The 23913-nt window shown below is 34.8% G+C and overlaps 1 protein-coding gene across 1 annotated transcript; it reads left to right on the top strand.

Annotated features, from left to right (window-relative positions):
• Positions 1–72: 72 nt before the first annotated feature.
• Positions 73–1946, top strand: LOC139488395 (uncharacterized). Its single transcript, XM_071273946.1, has 2 exons — positions 73–531; positions 1059–1946. Exons 1-2 carry the CDS (start codon positions 280–282, stop codon positions 1701–1703), a joined length of 897 nt encoding a protein of 298 aa, XP_071130047.1. The 5' UTR covers positions 73–279; the 3' UTR covers positions 1704–1946.
• Positions 1947–23913: the final 21967 nt, after the last annotated feature.

Below are 23913 nucleotides of genomic sequence, written 5' to 3'. Positions count from 1 at the left end.
AAGCAAACAACTGTGTAAATATTGACCCACAAGCCAATGAAATTATAAGTATACGTTATAGTTATTGACCAAGCAAGTCGGTATATGGGATTTAATTTGCACAGCTCGAGTGACCCTGTTTAACCCGAACGACGAAGGAGTTCGGGTTATTGGGTCATCTCGTGCTGTGCAAATTAAAACATATACCGATTTGATTGGCCAATAACTGTTTTAACACATGACGTCAACGACGTCAACGATTTCCCCGCATAAATCACATCCGCCCAACAAGACGTTGCAATGGATGGATTTCATCATGAATTATCGGAGGATGATATGATCTTATCACAAGTAATAGAAACATTGGAGGATGAAATGGAACTGAGAAATGTAAATATAGAGGACTTTTTTGGAGAGTTTCCTAGTAATGTGTTGGATGAGAATGCATCTGGAGATTTAATCAACACCTCAGCTGTTTCATTTGACCTAGGACTAGACTTAGATTTATGGTTGCAAGTTCCTTCGGAAAACGGAAAGATCCAAAATGTCAAGGTACGTCTTTTTTTAGAATTATCTGCCACGCGCAGAGCCATTATTGCATGATTTGAGGTGTGGACCCATAGACGGATCCAAGGGATGGAGTCCCGGGTCCCTCGTTTGTGGAAAAAAATGGTTAATTATATAGGGAATCACTGAAACATGACGCACGCCCCCTCCTTTGAGGTCAGTCAGCCCTCCCCCTTTAATAAAAAGTTCCCATTATTTCATGATTTGAGGTGTGGACCTATAGACAGATCCAAGGGATGGAGTCCCGGGTCCCTCTTTTGTGGAAAAAAATGGTTAATTATATAGGGAATCACTGAAACATGACGCGCGCCCCCTCCTTTTAGGTCAGTCAGCCCTCCCCCTTTAATAAAAAGTTCTGGATCCGCTACTTAGACCCTTGTAAAATCATTTGCGGAAACTTCCGACTAGTTTTACTGTTTAATTGTTCTCATCCGGAACATTCATGAAATATTTGCCACTGCCGGATTTTGCCTCTGCGATGTGTTAAATTATGTGATATTATCTCATTTTAGGATGAAAAACCTAAAGATCAGGAACAAGGAGTCAAACCAAGGTTTGCAGAAATGACAGACAATGAAATTGATACACTTATTGAAGATGCTGAGAACAAAAACACAAAGAAAACCACAAAATGGGCAGTTAATGTCTATGAAGACTGGAAGAATTCTAAAATTGGTAGTGGTTTAATTATACCAAACCTGAAGGATTTGTCTGTTCAAGATATTAACAGCATTTTAGGAAAATTTGTAGTAGAAGTTCGAAAAAAGAATGGAGAGAAATATCCAGCGAATACACTTTATCTTCTTGTAACTGGACTTCTAAGAGGAATGCGGTCACAAGGTGTTTCTAATCTTAACTTTTTGAACGAGTCTGATGACAGATTTCTGAGGTTTAGACAAATACTTGACGCACAGATGAAAAAATTAACAGCAGATGGGTATGGTATAAATGTTAAACAAGCAGATCCAATTTCAGTTGAACAGGAAGAAATTTTGTGGGACAAGTCTGTGTTTGGTAATCATTCATCCGAAAGTTTTTTCCTGAACAAGTTGATATTGAAAATACAGAAAATGCATTTAATGTTTCAAAACCAGAAGGAAAATGTCGAGGACTGCCAAGCAACAGCTCTTTTCAAAACTGCGTGTTCAATTTTGTAACGAAGATGTGAACCTCACAGATTTTTTTCTCAATGTTTAACACTGAATTGTTAATTTACGTTGTTTTTAAGCCGTACATAGAAATGTATGAAAAGCGGGTATTTTTCACTGTGTCAGGTTGTGACACTGATAACTTACATAACAAGACTACAATGAGGAAGATGTCGATGATAATTTATTTTCATTTTTTTTAATGACAATTTTTTTTTATTGATGGAAAAATAATTTTAGTATTAAATCAAACTCTGTTCTTTATCTTATTTAGATTTGTATTTTGTTGATTGTAATGCTACTACATTTGTTTTGTATGTTTTCTATTCTGATGTTTTATCAAGTGACTTATTGTTATGTCCGAGTATAGATACATGTATCCACTTGATATTTCTTACAAAAAAGAGAAAAACAAATATCTGTAGTAGCAATGGAATCAATAAACGTTAAGTACTGTACAATAATCATCTGTCAAGGACGTGACCTGTGCAATAACTGAAGTAGTTAATGCACACCTGACCCGTGCATTATCCAGATTATACCACAGTAAGATCAAAGGGATTTTGCCTCTGTCATGTGTTAAAGAGTAAACATGATCGGTATTCCCATTCTGATTACTATATATGGTTAAATATTTATTAAATAATTTGTTAATAGGTGCAAATAAATTAACATGACTTTTTGTATTTTTCATGCTAGTTTAACATAGGAAATAATTATTGCTTAATACATCATGTTAAATTGTTCATTAACACGATCAACAACTCTTTGAAATTATCAAGATGTCTACACGTTAATGACAATTTTGGGAGTACTACGCGCCATTTTGGATTTGCCTTCGTCAGGAAAGCTGAGAATAATTAAAACGTTTGAAGGCCAGGGATTACACAAATGTACCAACTCGAAGGTCCCCGTGCTAGTTATTTTTTTGCAGAGCTAGTGCAATAAGTTTTCATAATCACGATATCGATACTGTTGTCAGTCACACGATTTAAAATATCAAAAAAATAAAAAATCGTTGTGAGCAAGCGTACATATTCCACATTGTCATTGGGTAAACAATATAAATCTCAACAGAATACTAAGTTCAAAGGCTCACAACTCCTACGAAAATCGGTCGATAAAGGTTCTTGCGGTTTGTACATGTACATGTTTTGACCTAGCTATCTACTAATTTCTATACAAGTTTGTCGCGTGGTTTCAGAGGAGGTGCGATAACAACCTGTTGTAGTAGTATATTTAGGCCTAAATAGTAAGTTTAACAGGGTATAACTCTCGGGGAAAAAGGAATAATAAACCTGTCGAAATGCGCATCAAGTATGTTCTTATTATCTACATAGTGTCAAGGAATTCTGTTGTGATGTTTTAGATGAGTTCCGATGACAAGAACAGGATTGATGTATAGACGGACTGGTAGAAATATTACAATGACCATGTGTTTTAGTATAAGAAGTATATTTTATTTCGTTTGAAATTGGGGTTTTCCTGTTTGCTATTTGTTGTAATTATTTATAGACGTGGAAAAAAGGATTGCAACACCTTGATTTTTTAAAACTTGATAATGCAGCCTCTTATTTTGGATGGAATATGATAAAATATTTGTAAAATTATATTGAAACATAGTTTATGATAACATTGGCATTTAAACGAACAAAAATGTATGAAAAAAAAGTTTTATCTAACCACAATTTTAATAACAAAATGAGGTGTATTTGGTACAAAAAAATGCATTTTACAACTTTTACTTTAGTCGAACTTTTCAATGTCAGACATTTCAAAATTAATCTTACGATGATAGTTCACATCATGGTTGATCGTTATACGCCAAAGAATTAGTACTTTGTTCGTAGCCTCCATTCAAACGGATACGCGCCTCTTAACGCGTTCTGATTTCTGCCATAAATCGACTAATTTGTTGCTAAGGTAGAAGCAACCATGCATTTTTGATGAAGAGCATTGTTTATTTCATGACGATTTTGAACTGGGTTGTCCTTTCGCGCACTTTACGCCCAATAGTGTCCAATATATGCTCGATATGGTTCAAATCCGGGCTACGATCGGGCCAAGAAAGATGAACCGAATTCCATTGGATGCTAATTTCCAACTTCCAAAAGCTCTGCACTTCATTTGATACGGACAACTGTGTGTCTGTTCGTAAGCAAAGGTCCCCGAAATAGTCTTATCGCACGATAACCAGTAGCGATGAGTCGATCTTGAACAGTTCTTGTTTAAAGGCTCCTGTATGGCCACCAATCTCTTTTTAGGATTGTATTGTAAGCAATGGGTTTCCTTCTGACCAATCTTCATTATTCTCAATTTACCCAAGCAGATGGTATAGGGGGTCTTCTTGATCTCGGAAGGTCTTTAACATCGTGTGTTGCCTGATTTTTATTCTCAGAACAACTTATAGTAGAATGGTTATGACCAACAATAGTTTACGTGCAGTTGTCACCTACTTGTCTTATGCTGATAATCTGCCAATTTGCTGCAGTTAAGTCTGACAGTTGTGGATGACCAATTACATAGTGTCAATCACTTAACTTTATAAACTTGGTTATCTAAAGTGTTGAAAACAATGAGGATAAAAACATCTGTTTTGTTGATTACGGATCCAAAACTGCATGTGCAGATAAGAACTTATCGAGTCGATATTTATTGATTAAACTCAGGTGATATTTAAATAATGTTTAACTAGTTCTATTTCAACAAATTATATCACAAAAAAATAAAGAGTGTTTTTTTAATTTCAATTTCAATTTGGTATTGCAATACTATTTTCCATGTGTATAGTATAACTAGTTCTGAGACTGGTTTTGCAACAGTATGTACTATTTATAAAGTTTGATGTTAGGTGCATAAGGCACGAGGAAAGTTTTTGGCGGTTTCTACGGGTAAGGTTTAATGGTACTATATAAAGTTTGGCATTTAAATGTATTAGTATCGAATGTGCTTGCAGTTGCGTCGAATTGAAGTTGGTCACATTAGTATATTTACAGTTGCTGCTTTGTTTAATTGTACGTACAGGCGTTGGAGGTATTAGCCGAGGAAAAAGAAATGATGCGAAAGAGGAACAATGTTATATATCATGTATTTATACGTTGTTTGAATCAAATAAATCTGTACAATAAAGTAAAATAAAATATTGTGTCACAAGAGAAAATAATATGTTACTGCGAGCAACTAATCCTATATCTGTGTTTGTCTTGTTTATAGCCTATTGAATTTAGAGATTAAATACAATGTACTTTAAATTCGGACGAGCAGGGCGAGGGAGAATTTAAAATACCTGACAAAGTTTGGTAGTAATCAATTATTATTAAAGAATTATACATTGATACATTGCCAATAGTAGCGGTGATGTTCAATGGAAAGGCATTCAATAAAAATAAAACTGTGCACGCTGGCGATAGTTTGGCGCCTGAGCTTTTCTAAATGCATTAGTATATATTTTAAATTATACACATGGAAAAAAGTATTGCTACACCTTGATTTTTTAAAACTTGAAAAATCAGTCTCTTATTTTGGATGGAATATGATAAAATATTTGTAAAATAATATTGAAACGTAGTTAATGATGACATTGGCATTAAAACGAACAAAAAATTAATGAAAAAAAGTTTTATCTAACCAAAATTTTTATAACAAAATGAAGTGTTTTTGGTACAAAAAAATGCATTTTACAACTTTTGCTGTAGTCGAACTTTATATTGTCAGACATTTCAAAATTAATCTTTAGATGATTGTTCATATCATGGTTGATCGTTATACGCCAAAGAATTAGTACGTTGTACACAGCCTCCATTCAAACGGATAACCGCATCTTAACGGCTTCTGATTCCTCCCATAAGTCGACTAATTTGTTGCTAAGGTAGCAGCAACCATTCTTGACGAAAGGTATTGTTTATTTCATGACGTGTTTGAACTGGGATGTCCTTTCGTGCACTTTACGGCCAATAGTGTACCATATATGCTCGATATGGTTCAAATTCGCACTACGACTGGGCCAAGGAAGATAAACCGAATTCCATTGGAACAATGGATCTTCCTCCACGACGCCAATTTCCAACTTTGGCGAACTCTGCACTATATTGGATACGCGAATCTGTGTGTCTGTTCGTAGGCAAAGGTTCCCGAAATGGTATTATCGCACGATAACCAGTAGCGATGAGCCAATCTCGAACAGTTCCTGTTTAAAGGCTCCTGTATGGTCATCACTCTCTTTTTAGGATTGTATTGTTTGCAATGGGTTTCCTTCTGACCAACCTTCATTATGCTTGATTTTCACTAGCAGATGGTATAGGGGGTCTTCTTGACCTCGGAAGGTCTTTAACATCGTTTCTTGACTGATTTTTATTCTCAAAACGACTTATAGTGGAATGGTGATGACCAACAATACGTGCAATTGTCACAGCGACATACCTGCTTCCCTCATGCTGATTATTTGCCATCTTGCTGCAGTTATGAGTTGTGAATGACCAATTACAAGGTCTCAATCACATAAATTTATAAACTTGGTTATTTTAAGTGTTGAAAACAATATTGAGGATAAAAACAGCTGTTTTAGTGTTTACGAGTACAGTACCTGCATGTGCAGATAAGAACTGATAGAGTCGATATTAATTTTATTGATTAAACTCAGGTGATATTTGAATAATGTTCAATTAGTTCTATTTCAACAAAATTATTTAACAAAAAAATTAAGTGTTTTTTTAATTTGAATTTCAATTTGGTGTTGCAATACTTTTTTCCATGTGTATAGATCCAATCAAAGGATTCTAATTTGACACACTCGAAATATTACCACAGTTCGTGCGTTCGTGCATTCTAAGTTTGACCAATAATATAGTTACATGTATAATAATATAGATGATACATTGTATCGAAGCAGAAAAATACGAAATTGTGATATGACCAGCCCAAATGTATTTACCAGTTCAAATAATGATTATTCGGAATAGAAAATGAATAGGAAAATATTATTATTCTGTCAAATTGTTTATTAAAATTAAATTAAAAAAATACACGTCACTGGGTCACTGGAATCGATATCTTACTTATTTATTTCCCCGATTTGGTCAGCTTCTGAACCTTCGTTTTTGGTTGGCTGTCAGTTTCAGAGTGTTCATTTTTAACAGTACACAGTGACTGGTATGCACACAATATAATTTATACTTTTACAAAATTGTTTTATTTTATGATCTATTAATCATTATCAAATAATTGCTATAAAACAAGGTGAAAACCTAATGGCAAGGCAATATTGACCAAGACTCCGTGTTGAATGTCGTAATCTGACCTATAGTGGTTTACTTTAACAAATTGTGACTTAGATGGAGAGTTGTCTCATTAACACTTATATCACATCCTCTAATATCTACTTGCTGTTGTCTATTACGTTCAGACTCTTATAAAATTCAGCTGTTTTCACCCGGCACTTTAAGGTTTATTTGTGTTGTTTTAATCCAAGTAGTTGTTTCTGAGAGAAATCGACATAGTTTAAAGACGCGGAACATGAAGATAACCTCTAAATGAATGGTTTAAAACCCAGGTGTTCTGGAGGGTATGGTTAATATTGCGGAAATGTTTCTACATCATCAGTTGTAAAGATTAGTTTGTATACAATCTTTTCTATAATGGAATAATTATGTAGTCGGAAATTACAATTGCACGAATTTGTAATCGCATTGAAGTACATACGTCACACAACGACAGTAATGTTTGCTGTTTTGTCAATTAATATACCAAAAGTGCATTCCGTGCATACTTAATTTGTTTTTCAGTCGAAATCGAAATCATTTCGGTCGAACGATTTTGTATAAACAAACTATCTACAGTGTAAACAAAACAATTATCCAGATTTATACAGAAATAAGACACATCAAGTGTAGTTTATTCTTCATCTGCACCAAGAGATGCAGTGATTACAAGTTTTTTGAAATGAAGTTCACTATCCCTAAACAGTTTAAACCAGCTTGCACAAAAAAGGCAATTAATTCAAATAACTGTTCCTTCATTTTCATTGTATAATAGTTCTCTAGAAGTACTTTTTTTCATAATTATCTTAAAGTTAAATAGACATTTTAGAACTACAAACGTATGACGCACAATGGATACCAAAATAAGAACTCCTCTATATGTGTTACAAGTGGTGCACTGTTATTCGTATTAGTTGTTAAAAAACACATAAAAATACTATATGTTACAAGCATTTCTGAGCGCATTTGTATTTGACTTAAAATGGTTAAGGAGTTCCTAAAAACGTTTCTGTTTTACACTTCCAAAAGGTCCACTATAGATAAAGGTACTGCTCATGCAAGGTCGACCTTCTTTTGCATTTAATTTTGACCGGTTCTCAGAAAAATGGCTCTCGTAAATTTTATTAAATAAGAATGTTTTCGATTCTAGGCTTTAATAATACAAACGTAGAGAGATTATCAAGAGGGTGATAAAAAAAGAAAAGTAAAAAAAACCGGACAACACAAGTAAGCGAAAGACAAACAGACAAAACGTTTCATAAATCGCTTCATATAAAATGCATTTTTAATTTGCACAAAAATCAATAAAACGCTTCATAGAAAATGTTTTGGTAATCTACACAAAAATTAAGAAAGCGCTTTGTTAAAAATGCATTTTTAATGTACAAAATATTTAATATAACACTTTTTTGAAAAATCACTTTTGATGTAATGTTTGTGTTACAGAATACCACGGAGTAAGTCGTCTCTCGATTTTGCCACAATCATTATAATATCTTTTTTTTCTCGGATCGTGGTCACATATACACATATATAGTTTAACAAGGGTCTTATAAAATGACGTTGAGAAAACACAAAGCGTCAGACTTCTTAACCCATACTACACTTATGGTACTCTAGAAAACACAAAGCGTTATGGTACTGTAGAAAATACAAAGCGTCAGACTTCTTTACCCATACTACACGTATGGTACTGTAGAAAACATACAGCGTCAGACTTCTTTACCCATACAACACGTATGGTACTGTAGAAAACACAAAGCGTCATCCCTCTTTGTCCATACTACACGTATGGTACTGTAGAAAACATAAAGCGTCAGACTTATTTACAGATGCAACACGTATAGTACTGTAGAAAACACAAAGCGTCAGACTTCTTTACCCATACAACACGTATGGTACTGTAGAAAACACAAAGAGTCAGACCTCTTAACCCATACAACACGTATGGTACTGTAGAAAACATAAAGCGTCAGACCTCTTAACCCATACAACACGTATGGTACTGTAGAAAACACAAAGCGTCAGACTTCTTTACCCTTACAACACGTATGGTACTGTAGAAAACACAAAGAGTCAGACCTCTTAACCCATACAACACGTATGGTACTGTAGAAAACACAAAGCGTCAAACTTCTTTACCCATACTACACGTATGGTACTGTAGAAAACATAAAGCGTCAGACTTCTTTACCCATACAACACGTATGGTACTGTAGAAAACACAAAGTGTCATCCCTCTTTACCCAGACTACACGTATGGTACTGTAGAAAACATAAAGCGTCAGACTTCTTTACCCATACAACACGTATGGTACTGTAGAAAACACAAAGCGTCAGACTTCTTTACCCATACAACACGTATGGTACTGTAGAAAACATAAAGCGTCAGACTTCTTTACCCATACAACACGTATGGTACTGTAGAAAACATAAAGCGTCAGACTTCCTTACCCATACAACACGTATGGTACTGTAGAAAACACAAAGCGTCATCCCTCTTTACCCATACTACACGTATGATACTGTAGAAAACATAAAGCGTCAGACTTCTTTACCCATACAACACGTATGGTACTGTAGAAAACACAAAGCGTCAGACCGCTTTACCCATACTACACGTATGGTACTGTAGAAAACACAAAGCGTCAGACATCTTTACCCATACAACACGTATGGTACTGTAAAAAACACAAAGCGTCAGACCTATTTACCCATACTACACGTATGGTACTGTAGAAAACACAAAGCGTCAGACATCTTTACCCATACTACACGTATGGTACTGTAGAAAACACAAAGCGTCAGACTTCTTTACCCATACAACACGTATGGTACTGTAGAAAACACAAAGCATCAGACTTCTATACCCATACAACACGTATGGTACTGTAGCAAACATAAAGCGTCAGACTTCTTTACCCATACTACACGTATGGTACTATAGAAAACACAAAGCGTCAAACTTCTATACCCATACAACACGTATGGTACTATAGAAAACACAAAGCGTCAGACTTCTTTACCCATACTACACGTATGGTACTGTAGAAAACACAAAGCGTCAGACTTCTATACCCATACTACACGTATGGTACTATAGAAAACACAAAGCGTCAGACTTCTTTACCCATACTACACGTATGGTACTATAGAAAACACAAAACGTCAGACTTCTTTACCCATACTACACGTATGGTACTGTAGAAAACACAAAGCATCAGACTTCTATACCCATACAACACGTATGGTACTGTAGCAAACATAAAGCGTCAGACTTCTTTACCCATACTACACGTATGGTACTATAGAAAACACAAAGCGTCAAACTTCTATACCCATACAACACGTATGGTACTATAGAAAACACAAAGCGTCAGACTTCTTTACCCATACTACACGTATGGTACTGTAGAAAACACAAAGCGTCAGACTTCTATACCCATACTACACGTATGGTACTATAGAAAACACAAAGCGTCAGACTTCTTTACTCATACTACACGTATGGTACTATAGAAAACACAAAACGTCAGACTTCTTTACCCATACTACACGTATGGTACTATAGAAAACACAAAGCGTCAGACTTCTTTACCCATACTACACGTATGGTACTGTAGAAAACACAAAGCATCAGACTTCTATACCCATACTACACGTATGGTACTATAGAAAACACAAAGCGTCAGACCGCTTTACCCATACAACACGTATGTACTGTAGAAAACACAAAGCGTCAGACCTCTTAACCCATACAACACGTATGGTACTGTAGAAAACACAAAGCGTTATGGTACTGTAGAAAACACAAAGCGTCAGACTTCTTTACCCATACAACACGTATGGTACTGCACAAAACACAAAGAGTCAGACTTCTTTACCAATACTACACGTATGACACTGTAGAAAACACAAAGCGTCAGACTTCTTTACCCATACAACACGTATTGTACTGTAGAAAACACAAAACGTTGTGGTACTGTAGAAAACACAAAGCGTCAGACCTCTTTATCCATACAACACGTATGTACTGTAGAAAACACAAAGCGTCAGACTTCTTAACCCATACAACACGTATTGTACTGTAGAATACACAAAGCGTCAGACTTCTTTACCCATACAACACGTATGTACTGTAGAAAACACAAAGCGTCAGACTTCTTTACCCATACTACACGTATGTACTGTAGAATACACAAAGCGTCAGACTTCTATACCCATACTACACGTATGTACTGTAGAAAACACAAAGAGTTATGGTACTGTAGAAAACACAAAGAGTTATTGTACTGTAGAAAACACAAAGCGTCAGACTTCTTTACCCATACAACACGTATGTACTGTAGAAAACACAAAGCGTCAGACTTCTTAACCCATACAACACGTATGTACTATAGAAAACATAAAGCGTCAGACTTCTTTACCCATACAACACGTATGGTACTGTAGAAAACACAAAGCGTTAGACTTCTTTACCCATACAACACGTATGTACTATAGAAAACACAAAGCGTCAGACTTCTTTACCCATTATACATGTATGCGCATGTGCGATAAGTAAGAAGTTGATTTTTTTTCGCAGAGAAATATAAATGTGGATTTATTGTGTTATATTGTGCTATATTGTGAAATTATAACGAACTTTGGATTAATCTGTTTCTCCACTATATATCATGTATCCTGTCATAAATGAGAAAGAAGCAAACACCCGGTAGAAAAAGAAAAAGATCGAGTCGAACTGTCTCAGACACTGAACAAGAACTAGTGCCTCTGTCAAAGCGCCCAGATACCAATTCAAGTCCTGTATCACCACCTACAACTATGGAAAATAAAGCCGATCCACAAAAAAACCGTCAGTGAATGAAATTTATGATTTATTAGTCAAAGTCAGTGAAAATCAAATCACTCTCAAACGGTCACTAGCACAACGTATTACTGATCTGGAAATCGGTCTCAGAAACAATATTACCATCAAAATAAGAACTTTAAAAGAAGAAATTGATCTGGAATTTACAAAATTGGATAATAAAATAGAGAGCTTAAAACATAAGATTGAAACACTTGAGAATAGCCAAGCCAATACACAAGTGGTATATTTACAAACGAAAGGTGCAGACACGCAATAGCCAACGTAATTGAAGCAATAGAATGTTTTCAAAGCGGACTCCGTGAAATTGACAATCTTTATAAACTATTCGTTGACACATTTCATAGTGAAATGGACCAACAGCTTGTCTACAACGATAAACATAATGAACATAACGGCAAAAGGAGGCGAAAAATAGAAAAACCATACTGGAACAGTAATCTTAATGAACTTCTCAATAAAACGCATCGGTCGGAAAAAGATTTTCTACGATGTAACGACAACAGACGCACACGAGATAGACTGAAGCAGATTTTTATAGTGAATCGGAAAAGCTTTGATAAATGTCTGAGGCAAGCGGAACGACAGTATCAGGCGGAACAACGCAACAAATAAAAAACACTAAATACGCAAAATCCTAAAGAATTTTGGAAGGAAGTAAACAAATTGGGACCAAAAACCACTAAACAAAACATTGATTAAGTTTTTCGGGAAGATGGAACAGTTACATATGACACAAACGAAATTCTTGAACGTTGGCGAAGCGAGTGCTCGAAGCTTTTTTCGGCAGAAATAACGGAAGTTGATGACTTATTTATGTCCAACATTGAACAGTTAAATGCGCAAATGGAGGCCGAAATCGATAACCTAGATTTAAACGAAAGTAAAACTATTAAGGTTACGGATGCTACACTAAATGATGATATTAACATTGAAGAGACTAAAAGTGCCATGAAAAGACTGAAATCAGGCAAATCAGTAGGAGTTGATCATCTACCAAATGAAATTTTTAAAAACAAAAACGCTATTCGCCTTATTCATAAATGATTTAATACCTGAAATAAACGCTCTTGGCTGTGGAGTTCTACTAGAAAATAACTTTTCACTCAGTACGTTGCTATATGCCGATGACATAGTTTTCATTTCTAGCTCTGCCGCGAGCCTACAAACACAACTAGACACGTTGAACAACTGGTCGAGACGATGGCGCTTAAATGTGAATATTGACAAAACTAAAGTACTACACGTAAGGAAAGCTACAGTTGCACGAAGCGAATTTGTGTTTAAAATTGGCGACAAAATGGTTGACTATACTTCACAGTACCGCTACCTAGGTCTTACAGTGTCAGAAACGTTAGACTACAACATCAGTGTAAACGAGTTGATTACTGGTAGCAGTCGTGCTTTGGGTTCCCTTGTTTCGAAATATTACAGTACAGATGGATTTGATTATGATACGTATACTAAACTTTTTGAAAGTACAGTCGCCCCAATTATGACCTACTGTGCTGAAGTATGGAGGTTTAAAGCGTACGAATTACTAGACAAACTGCAAAATAGAGCTATTCGATCTTTCTTAGGAGTTGGAAAGTTTACACCGATACCGGGAATGACAGATGAAATGGCATGGATTCCAGTCTCTATCCGAAATCATTGTCAGATGATAAAGCTTTGGTGTCGTATTGTAAATATGCACTCTGAAAGATTACAATCACGGATATATGCTTGGGACTGTAGTTTTTCACGAAATCATAAGAATACGTGGTACAACAATATAAAATCAATTATGAATGAAAGTGGACTTGATACTTTATTTAACTCGAAATATACGGATGGACTTAGTACCAAGTTTATTAGTAATTTTGCAAAAGACATGCTAATGCAAAAGTACGAGATCACATGGGAAAAAGCCGTAGAAGCTATGCCAAAACTCCGCACGTATAGAGACTTGAACACCACATACAGTGTTCAGCCGTACCTAAAATCAGGCATTTCACGCCACGAAAGATCATCAGTTGCAAGACTGAGATGTGGTGTTTTCCCCCTTGAAACCGAGAAAGGGCGTTACCGGGGAGTCCCGGGCGATAGACGACTTTGTAAAGTTGGCAGAACTGGAAGCGTAGAAGACGAAAAACACTTTTTATTACATTGTCCTACCTATTCGTTACAGAGAAATCGAATGCTATTGGACTGTCAACAAAGATATAACTGTAATTTTGATAACATGTCTGACATGGATAAATTAAAATTTTTACTTAGTGCCGGTGTTAAAATAGTGTCAAAATTTATCACTAACATTTCTGATATTAGAACACAAACATTAATGAGAAAAAATTAACTACTTATTTATTGTACATTAAAATTGATATTTGATAATTATAACAGATAACTATGGGAATTTTAAAAGTACAGTGCATCATAAGCCTATGAAGGCTGGCTGACATAAAATATGTTTCAAATTTGTATTATAATATTAAATATCAGGCTGCACTTTAATAATAATAAAACAATATATATATATATGTATGGTACTGTAGGTGGAATGGTTATCAGTGACATGCATTGAAGTTATAGTACAGCGTTAAATAAAGGGAAGGATGGGAGAGAAAGAGGGGTTGTGTGGTCAAGTGGTACATTGTGTACCTAAAACTGAGATTACCTATACAAATGTCCTAGGAAAAAGCACAATTATTAACAGTTTAAGGTTGACAAGTACACATTAGGCTCCGAGTGTGAAAAACAATCATAAAATTAATAGTTTGGACACCATGGTAAACAAGAACTCGAACCTTTACATCAATTATAATATACTGTAAACAAAGTAGATTTATATTGATTACTATGAAGTTTGCTTGGTTTTATAGTGCAATTGCCCTTCAATTAACCATTAATTACAAAACATTTACATTTTTTATTACCATAACCTTTTGTTTTATTGACAATCTTAATATAAATAAGTCGCCATGTTACTGAAAAAAGAAACAACATTTTTAATAAAAAGAAGGAAACGGATGTTGTTTTACTTCATTATGGTATGGGGTTATTGCAAATTAATGGTTAGTAGAGTAATGAAATCAATATAAAACGATTTATGATCATAGGAAAATAAACAAATCTGCCCATAGTTTTACTATGTTTGACTGTGTAAACAAATCGAGAAACAAATAATTTGAAAAACTTCTTTTCAAAACCGCAAATAAATGATTAAAAGAAATGGTTATAGTTTAAGGCATTATGGCGTTGTCGTTTTATTTTCGAGTTGTGAATGTTCCTTTGGTTTCTCTCGCTTCCCTTTTAGTTTTAATTGTAATTACTATTAACTAATGACTCAGCAAAAATATCCCGATTTAACCATTTTAAATTATTTTCAGGAATGAAATTCAGAGGTTACAAACGAAATGTATTCACTCGGTAACTAAATGTTCTCGGTGCAGTCGGCTCTTTTACCAGACTACGTACATTAATATTATTCTTGTCATACATAAAAATGCTTTCTGATTTGGTCAAATGTCGAATATAAAAACACCGATCAATGTTGACGTCTATTAACCATACTAGGAGAATGAAAGAATCTCATAACAGTCTACATGTACGTTTTTTTATATTGTAGGCACAACAAAATGGACAAAAGTACAAAACAGATTCAGTTGGTCTCAGATATAAATTTAAAAACCGCTATAATAGAAGTATAAACATTATGAGTATATAGAATTATTTTCAAAGTTTATAATTAAATCCTGTGATAATGTCCAAGTAAATTCTGGATGTAGTTTTGTGCCTGTCCTATGTCAGTAATCTCGTCAGAAGTGATCGTATGTTTTTCGTTATTTGAAGAAGGGGGATGTTAATGATGTTAATGACAGATTATCACAAACTCCTCTGAATTGCTTCTTTTTATTCAGCTTGCAGTTTCGTGTAGGGTTAATGTTCTGCAGTGAAATCCCTCTTAAACAAAATCAAAGGCCAATTATTACATCGCTCTAGTTTTACTTTCATCTTGTCAAATATTAGTGACAAAAATCATAGAAAATGGTCTTTTATTCATTTGGTATAAATATACTTTTCTGATTTATAACTTGCATTTTTCAATTAGTACTAATAATACTCAGTTCAATGGTTTCATCAATGAGCATTTGTTGACTGTATTAGTTGTCACGACTGAATGCACATTCTAAATCAGCGTGGATATTGGACTATCAACAGTAATTTACTTTTCCGTATCACTTATATTAATATTAATACAACATACTTAGGAAGAATTAAAACTAATGAAAATAGGTATAAATGGGTATTTTTAGCAGCGGGAATTAATTCCGGAAACCCCGGATTAACTGGTCACTAAACTTTCTGTTTTTAATGAAAACATTAAACCAGTAGTGGGAGTAGTTTTTTTCGGTCGGTTGAATATCACCCGTTTACTTATTGCTTGCCCTTTAAAGTAGACTATCATCCTTGTGAACTGACTTTCAATTTTATCATGTTTATACGAATGTTTTTTCGTGTTATTTTACGTTTTGTCGAAGCTTCATTCCAGACTGCGACTCCAACTGTTCTCAACAAATCGTATGCGTACGTTCCAGTTAGATTTTAAGAACTGGCAGTGTATCGATTAACAACATGCATGTATCATGATCACATACGGCGTCGAGAATGTGGCAAGGGGCCGGAAAAATCTGCAATTAGTCGTGAGCCTTCCAATGAATACTAAATACACAGATAAAATTACTCATACAATCTGAAAGTAGACATAAAGTGTACTAACCGCAAATAATACGCCGAGGGGAAAACACGGGAAAACGCCTCTCATGAGATCATGAACCAGAAATTAAATTCAAGTAACTGGAAGTTACAACGCCTCCTACCGTTTTCGAAAATATGCACAAAATGCTACAGATCTACTGTAACATGTATACTGTTTTATAGACGAACAGAAGTGTATTTTGATTTACAACCTTCATGGCGGATAGTCTTAAGGGTATTGCAATTTTCAACTTCTTAATGAGATTTGTGTTAGGAAATTGAATTTTGTCATGAGATTTGTCCAGGATCGACAGGGGCAAAATTCGAAAACAACAAAGTTACCAAAGGATAATTAAAGAATTTACCTTGGAGTTTGTTATTTTTGATATTTTAGTGTTTATAACGTTTTAATTTTAACTTACTATTCTTTCGGAAGCTGCATGTACAGAGTCAGGATTATGACAGTTGTTTAGTCATTCGTTTTGTTTATTGATAAGGTGTGACTTTGTCAGTTTTTATTAACTTTTTGAATTTATCTTTGTGTTTGGTTGTTTGTTATAATTTTTTACACAAAAGTATTTACCCCTGAGTAGACTCAATAATACACCAAGATGTCATCAGTAGACAGGCGATACAATGATAAAAGTCTGTACCGAGATAGGCACAGGTGACCTCACCTGCAACATGGAAAAGACTTATTTAAAGACGCTATCAACCTTATCAAACACAAAGAGAAGATATAGAAACCGAGACCAATATTCTAGAAGACGACGACATCCATGGTCGAGCTTTTTATGAAATTTCTTATCACCCTCATTAGGAAGTGCAAGACTTTGTCAGCTAAAACATATTCATGTGTGATCTTATTTAATAGAAAAACAAGGGATATGGGGTATCTATCATGATACAAGATCAGTACATGCACAACACAATAAACAAAAGAAAGGCAAAAGCAGTGCAGTTTTTCACCTAAAAGTCACACTGAGGACTTCAACAAGGAGCACAAACAACCAACCTCTCACCTGACTGCAAGTTTAAAAATTCCACTAACACCCGTCCGGAATTCTCTACTAATTGATTTTGATAGATTAAAAATGATGTAACACCACCAAATAGGGTCTTAAGACCAATTGGTGGCCTTCATCTGCTCTTTGGTCGAGCTATTGTCTCCAAATTATTTCCTTTATCAATTTTATCTGATCAAAACAACATTCTAGAAAGTAGTACACATGCAAAACATGATAGTTCCATCACTTAGTGTAAGTATTAAAATATGTGTAAAATATAATTAAAAAATCAAGGTATCAAATGTAAGGAGAAAGTTTAGAAATGAAGTACCCGGTTTGCCTTGGTTTGTCTTGAAATACATATAAAGACAATTGTAGTATATCGGTGTTTAAAAGTCATCAATCGAATAAGAGAAAATAACTTTGGATCACAAATTAAAACCGAGGGAAACATATCAACTATAAGAAGAAAACAATGGAACAACAGAAACATTGATCTGCCGCAAAAACAAACGCAAACACGCATAAAACGTACTATTAGATAACAACTGCAATATACCTGATAAATCCTGGTTTTATGGCTAGCCAAACCTCCTGCATATATGATAATATTGAAAATACCGCTAAAGTGATACCATTACGTGATAGGAATACAGTATCAGTGAAATTAGCTAGATTGAGAATGATCATGTATTTAACTTTGAGATACAGTTACATCAACTACCAAATTGAATGATGGTACACGTATGTTCATTTCTCAACCTAAATCTAAAGCAAGTGTTCACAAATCATCAGTTGAACCACCTTTAGATATTCCAGCGACCAAAATACTCATATGCGCTAAATAAGACCAAGTATGAAAACACGGCTATGTCTAGCAACATCTGTTTACAGTGATAAAGTTGTGGGTTTGCAATTCAAGAATCAGCTGATAAAAACATCGGAGCAAAATCGCATTACTAAGATGCAACCTTCTGCAGTTACTTGGTCCAGCTAGCTCCGAACCCCTGACAGCGTTCAGTCGTTGATAACTTATCTTGTTGTTCACCATCACTAAATCCAAATTCACATGATTCGGCTGAATTCTGTATTTACGTCCTAAAATACCCTGGCACGGAGATTTCATCGGAAAAAAATAGAAAAAAGCTTCGTCGATGAACCAATGAATGATGACATAAGATTCGATTTGCATATATTCATAGAGTGTGAAAATATTTCAGATTACTGGAATGAAATAATTGATTGTGCTCATTTGAAAGAACTCAGAGGAAGCATTTCATTGATTGACTGATTGGTGAATATTGTCAAATCATACTCTAAAGTAGAGGAGACCTGATTGGTGAACATTGTCAAATCATACTCTAAAGTAGAGGAGACCTAATTGGTGAACATTGTCAAATCATACTCTTAAGTAGAGGAGACCTGATTGGTGAACATTGTCAAATCATACTCTAAAGTAGAAGAGACCCTTAAGAAGCCCATTTAGTCATTAAACAACGCATAGAACCATATAGAGCTTCATATGCCCAATAGTTGAATTTTTTTGTATATATTAATTCAGGAGTATTGTCTATAGATTACAAAATCTGCGATCTGGTTATATTTTTTACTCCAGTGATTATACAATGATAGTTCTAACTCGGGATCTAAGTGTCAATTTGGATTAATCTGGTCAATTGAAAGCGATAAAAAGTTAAAATAACAAAAAACCGTACTCCCAGGAAAATTCAAAATGGAAAGTCCCTTATCAAATGCCAAAATCAAAAGCTCAATCACATTGAACTAATGGAAATCATATTCTTGCTTAGAATATGCACATTCATATGTAGAAATCGAACTTGTGTGTCTTATCTCTACAAGACAACCAACAGGGAGCATGGAGCCATCAATAAATTTCGAAAAATCCTAAATCTTTGCACAACCGACACCACTGGTACATTCAACTTTCGTTTTGGTTTTGGGATGGAAAAGAACTGACAAGAATTTTAATCACCATCGCAAATCTGAAACCATTACTTAATGACAGGCTGTCTAATAGTGCATCGAGAAAAAAAACCCCAGATTTAGATCGTAAATTCAATACAGACGCTTTAAAATTTCAACAGCTTAGAAACATTCAGGAATTTCGGCATGCCAAGTCAATAGAAGAAGGTACCAACTAATCATAATATCTGATCGATTCAGAAACATTATTTGTACCAGCTCACCGATTCAGCAACAATATTTGTACCAACTCACGATACTTACTTCAGCTAATAGTTACTATGACCGAACCTGAAAAAAGGAAGAAAATTACGATCACTACCGATAAATCTGTCAACCGCAAATGTTGTAAACACGTACTTTGTATGTAAGTTTTGCAGTACACCAACTTAAAGACCTCATCGAATCCGCAATAAGACAACCCGTAAACATGTTTTTAAACGTTTGTGTATATTACATGAGTTGGCAAAGAAAGTATCAGCTACTTCCGTAAAATTGTTGTGAATTCGAAGTCTGCAGAATGCATATGGTGACACCCGTTTGAGGACAAATTATCTACCGTTCTACAGCAATGTTTGGCACACTGTCGTCGAAGGAGTGATCATATTGCTAAGAGACAAAACAAATGTAGTACCCAGTACCCTACGTAAATTATAATGAGGTCTGACAATTACCTCCTGAAGGTGCATGTACAAACAGTCGTAATTGAAATAAGCAGGTATGATATTTTCCATCGACAAACTGTTTAGAAATATATGGAGGCATGACACTATCCCAAACGATTGAGCAAAGGCTCTCATAATAAAACTACTCAAGAAAGGAGACCAAAGTGACTGCAACAACTGGTGCGGTATAACTTTGCTGTCAGTACCAAGCAAGCTACTACTGAGAGTTTTTTTTAACAGAATAGATGATGCTAAAGATGAAATTCTGAGAAAAGAGCAGGCAGGGTTAAGCAGGATTTAGATCAGGTAGAGATGTATCGACCATAATGTTTACCTTCAGAAATATAGTAGAGCAAAGTATAGAGTGGTAAAACAAACTAGTCCTTAATTTCATCAACTTTCGTAGAGCCTATGACGGTATTAAAATAAGTTGCTTATGGGCCATCCTTAGATGAACCATTAGTGTACCATTAAAAATAATCACCTTAATACAACTATGAATGCTATGTATAATAAGGGAGTATAATATCTACGATCTTATTCATCACAACAATATATTGGTGTATGAGAACAACATTGGTAAATGAAATCACAGATATCAGATGGACAATGAATTCCTTTCTAGAGGATTTAGATTTTGCAGATGACATCTGTCTACCTACAAGCAACAGGAACAACGTGCAGTACAAAACCACAAGACTGAATGAAACAGCTTAAAGTATAGGCCTGAATTTTAATGAGAAGAAGACCAAGCTCATGAATATCAACAGTAAAATAATACAACGAGTGCAATATGGCGCAGAATGATAGAAACTGAAATGAAAGAAACTTGGGAAAACCTGGAAGGAGATTGAGAAGAATGCAAAAGACAGGCAAATGTGGCGAGTACTGTCAACATAAATGGTTTCCGTGCGACCTAAAACAATCACCAGTCTGATGTTTATATTCTCAAGCTTGCTTTGGCAAAATGATTGTAGACCTGAGTTTAAATACATTTACATATAAATGAATAAGAAATTTAGAAACAAAATATACCAGTAATACATGACATCTAATCCCCAATAAATTTCTGCTGCACTACTGCAGTGATGGTACCAAAAGACAACGAGTATTCAGCAACGGAATCAACTACATGGAAGTAAAATAAATTACGAATACGAATTATGATATCTATGCATGCAACATTTGTTTCTGCAACAGTCCCCATTAGGTACAATCGTTTCTTAATTATAAAAATATAAAGTTCTTGACATTATTTCCATCAAAAACGTTTGTTTACAGTGTAGCAAATCCGTCTTACATCTTTGTTTCCTTGGGGTATTTCAACCTCAGTTTCAGATCAATTACATATTTTTATGAATTGGAAACTAACCAATAATAAGTATCATTTAAACAATTAAAGACGAATTTTTTAACACATTGTCTTTAAATACGAGATATTGAAAATTCATAATAATTATAACAAACAAAATCTATGCGGTGGTTTCAAGAGAGTTAGTAGTGTTGATTCATTCCTCTTTATAAAAATGGTATAATGGAAGGAGGCTAAAGATTTTTTTGCAAAGCGAATAAAATTCGTCAATTCTTTTTGAAAATAACACATTTTAAGGTAGAAATGTCCAGTTATGCTGTCCTTAATGACATCATCAATTGTATTCACCTTGAAAGGAAATTTCATATATCATGGTTTAAAAAATAGATATGCGTCACAAAAATCTAAATAACAAAACCGAACTCAAAGAAAAAATCAAATTGGAAAATCTCTTATCAATTGGAAAAATGGAAACAACTGTCATAATCCTGACTTGGTAAAGACACTTCCTTTTGTATAAAATAATGGGATTAACCTGGTTTTATATATAGCCAAACCTCTCACTTTTATGACAATCCTCTGACCACGTATAAATCATTACATGATTTTGGAACTGACAACACATGGTATTGATATATACGCTCTAGACCACTAGTTTGAAAGCCTAGATATAAAAACAAAATCTGCCTTAAATGATCTATCATATTTGCCTTAAAGAGTTGCAGCTATATAAACAGCACAATTGCATAACTTTAAGATATATTGCATCCTTTAAATCCTTTCAAATTCAAAATACTGGTTACAGGTTTCTAACCGGATAATGGGATCGGGAGCTGATAGTCCATTAGAAGTATTATCGAGTCAGTGATAAGTTAAAACTTATGTTTTGTATCTGATGAGTCAAACGCTTTTCAACTGATTTTATAGCTTCATCTGTTGTGATACTGTAACACCACTGAACCAAGTTAGAGGAGGATTTGGCGCTAGCAAACATGTTTAACTCCGCAACGTTCATATGTGCCTGTTATTCAGTATTTTGGAGGAATGGGTCTTTTTAAGGTTACTATGCTGTATGGGTTTTGCTCATTGTCGAAGGCCTTACGGTGACTTATATTTGTTAAATTCTACGTCATTTGGTCTCTGGTAGAGAATTGTCTCAGTAGAAATCATACCATTTCTTCCTATTTCTAAATGTATAGTGTGTTGAAAATGTGTATTAGTTTATCAGGAGTTTCATTCTTAGATTCAGCACTTAAGAATTGAATGCTTCTTTTTGTAACGTCATTGGGGTGTAAAAACGTTGAGCGAAGTACTTTTTTGCAGGAAGCGCGGAAGCGCTTCATTCTAAAAATGTGCGCACGGTCAACGCTTTTATAACCCTATGAAGTTACAGATAGAAGCATTCAATACTTATAAATACATTTTTTAGCTAGGATCATGAAAACACGATTTTTATCAAGTTTTTATTTAATTTACCTATGCACTTTATTGTGGGACCTCGTGTTATCATGAATGATACATTGTATTGTGTAGTAAAGTTGATTAAGGAATAACGCGAGATTGCAGTGTAGCCAATCAGAATAACGTATTATAATGAAACATACATCATATAATGGAATTGTTTGCAGATACGTATATACAGTGTCAAACATGTCATGTTTGTTCAAGACGAGATCGAGTTAACAAAGAATCCAATAGACCGGTACTGCAAAGTTGGTTGACCAGGATAAATCTCGATTACCACATAAAAAGGAATTGCATGGGGGATGCTGCAGAAATTTTGCTTTGCTACATGTCTTTTACATACCCTTTTTAAAAATTGCAGCAACGGTTCTTTAACATACCGAGAGCATTAATATTGTACGTACTCTTCCTACATCGAACGTAACGTTCGTAATTTCATATATATTCCATACCTCTACTAGTAATCTGACAATAAAACCAATGAAAGAACTTTTTTATATAGACTGTAGTCTACCATGTGCGGTACCGAATTTGTGACAGTAAAAGAGGGACGAAAGATACTAGAGGGACAGTCAAACTCATAAATCGAAAATAAACTGACAACGCCATGGCTAAAAATGAAAAAGACAAACAGACAAACAATAGTACACATGACAAAACATAGAAAACTAAAGAATAAGCAACAAGAACCCAACCAAAAACTAGGGGTGATCACAGGTGCTCCGGAGGGGTAAGCAGATCCTGCTCCACCTGTGGCACCCGTCGTGTTGCTTATGTGATTACAAATCTGGTAAATAGTCGAATTTCGATAGGTCACATTCATGAAAGGGAAAGGGATTGTAGTTACGACGTAAGGAACATATCCGATATCATTTGTGAAACGGTTATTCCATAACGGTCAATCAACTCGTGATGGTGTCCGT

This window comes from Mytilus edulis, chromosome 9, assembly GCF_963676685.1.
Source record: "Mytilus edulis chromosome 9, xbMytEdul2.2, whole genome shotgun sequence".
Lineage (NCBI taxonomy): Eukaryota > Metazoa > Mollusca > Bivalvia > Mytilida > Mytilidae > Mytilus > Mytilus edulis.
Note: the sequence above shows the minus strand (reverse complement) of the source record. Positions and strands in the feature narration are given on the sequence as shown.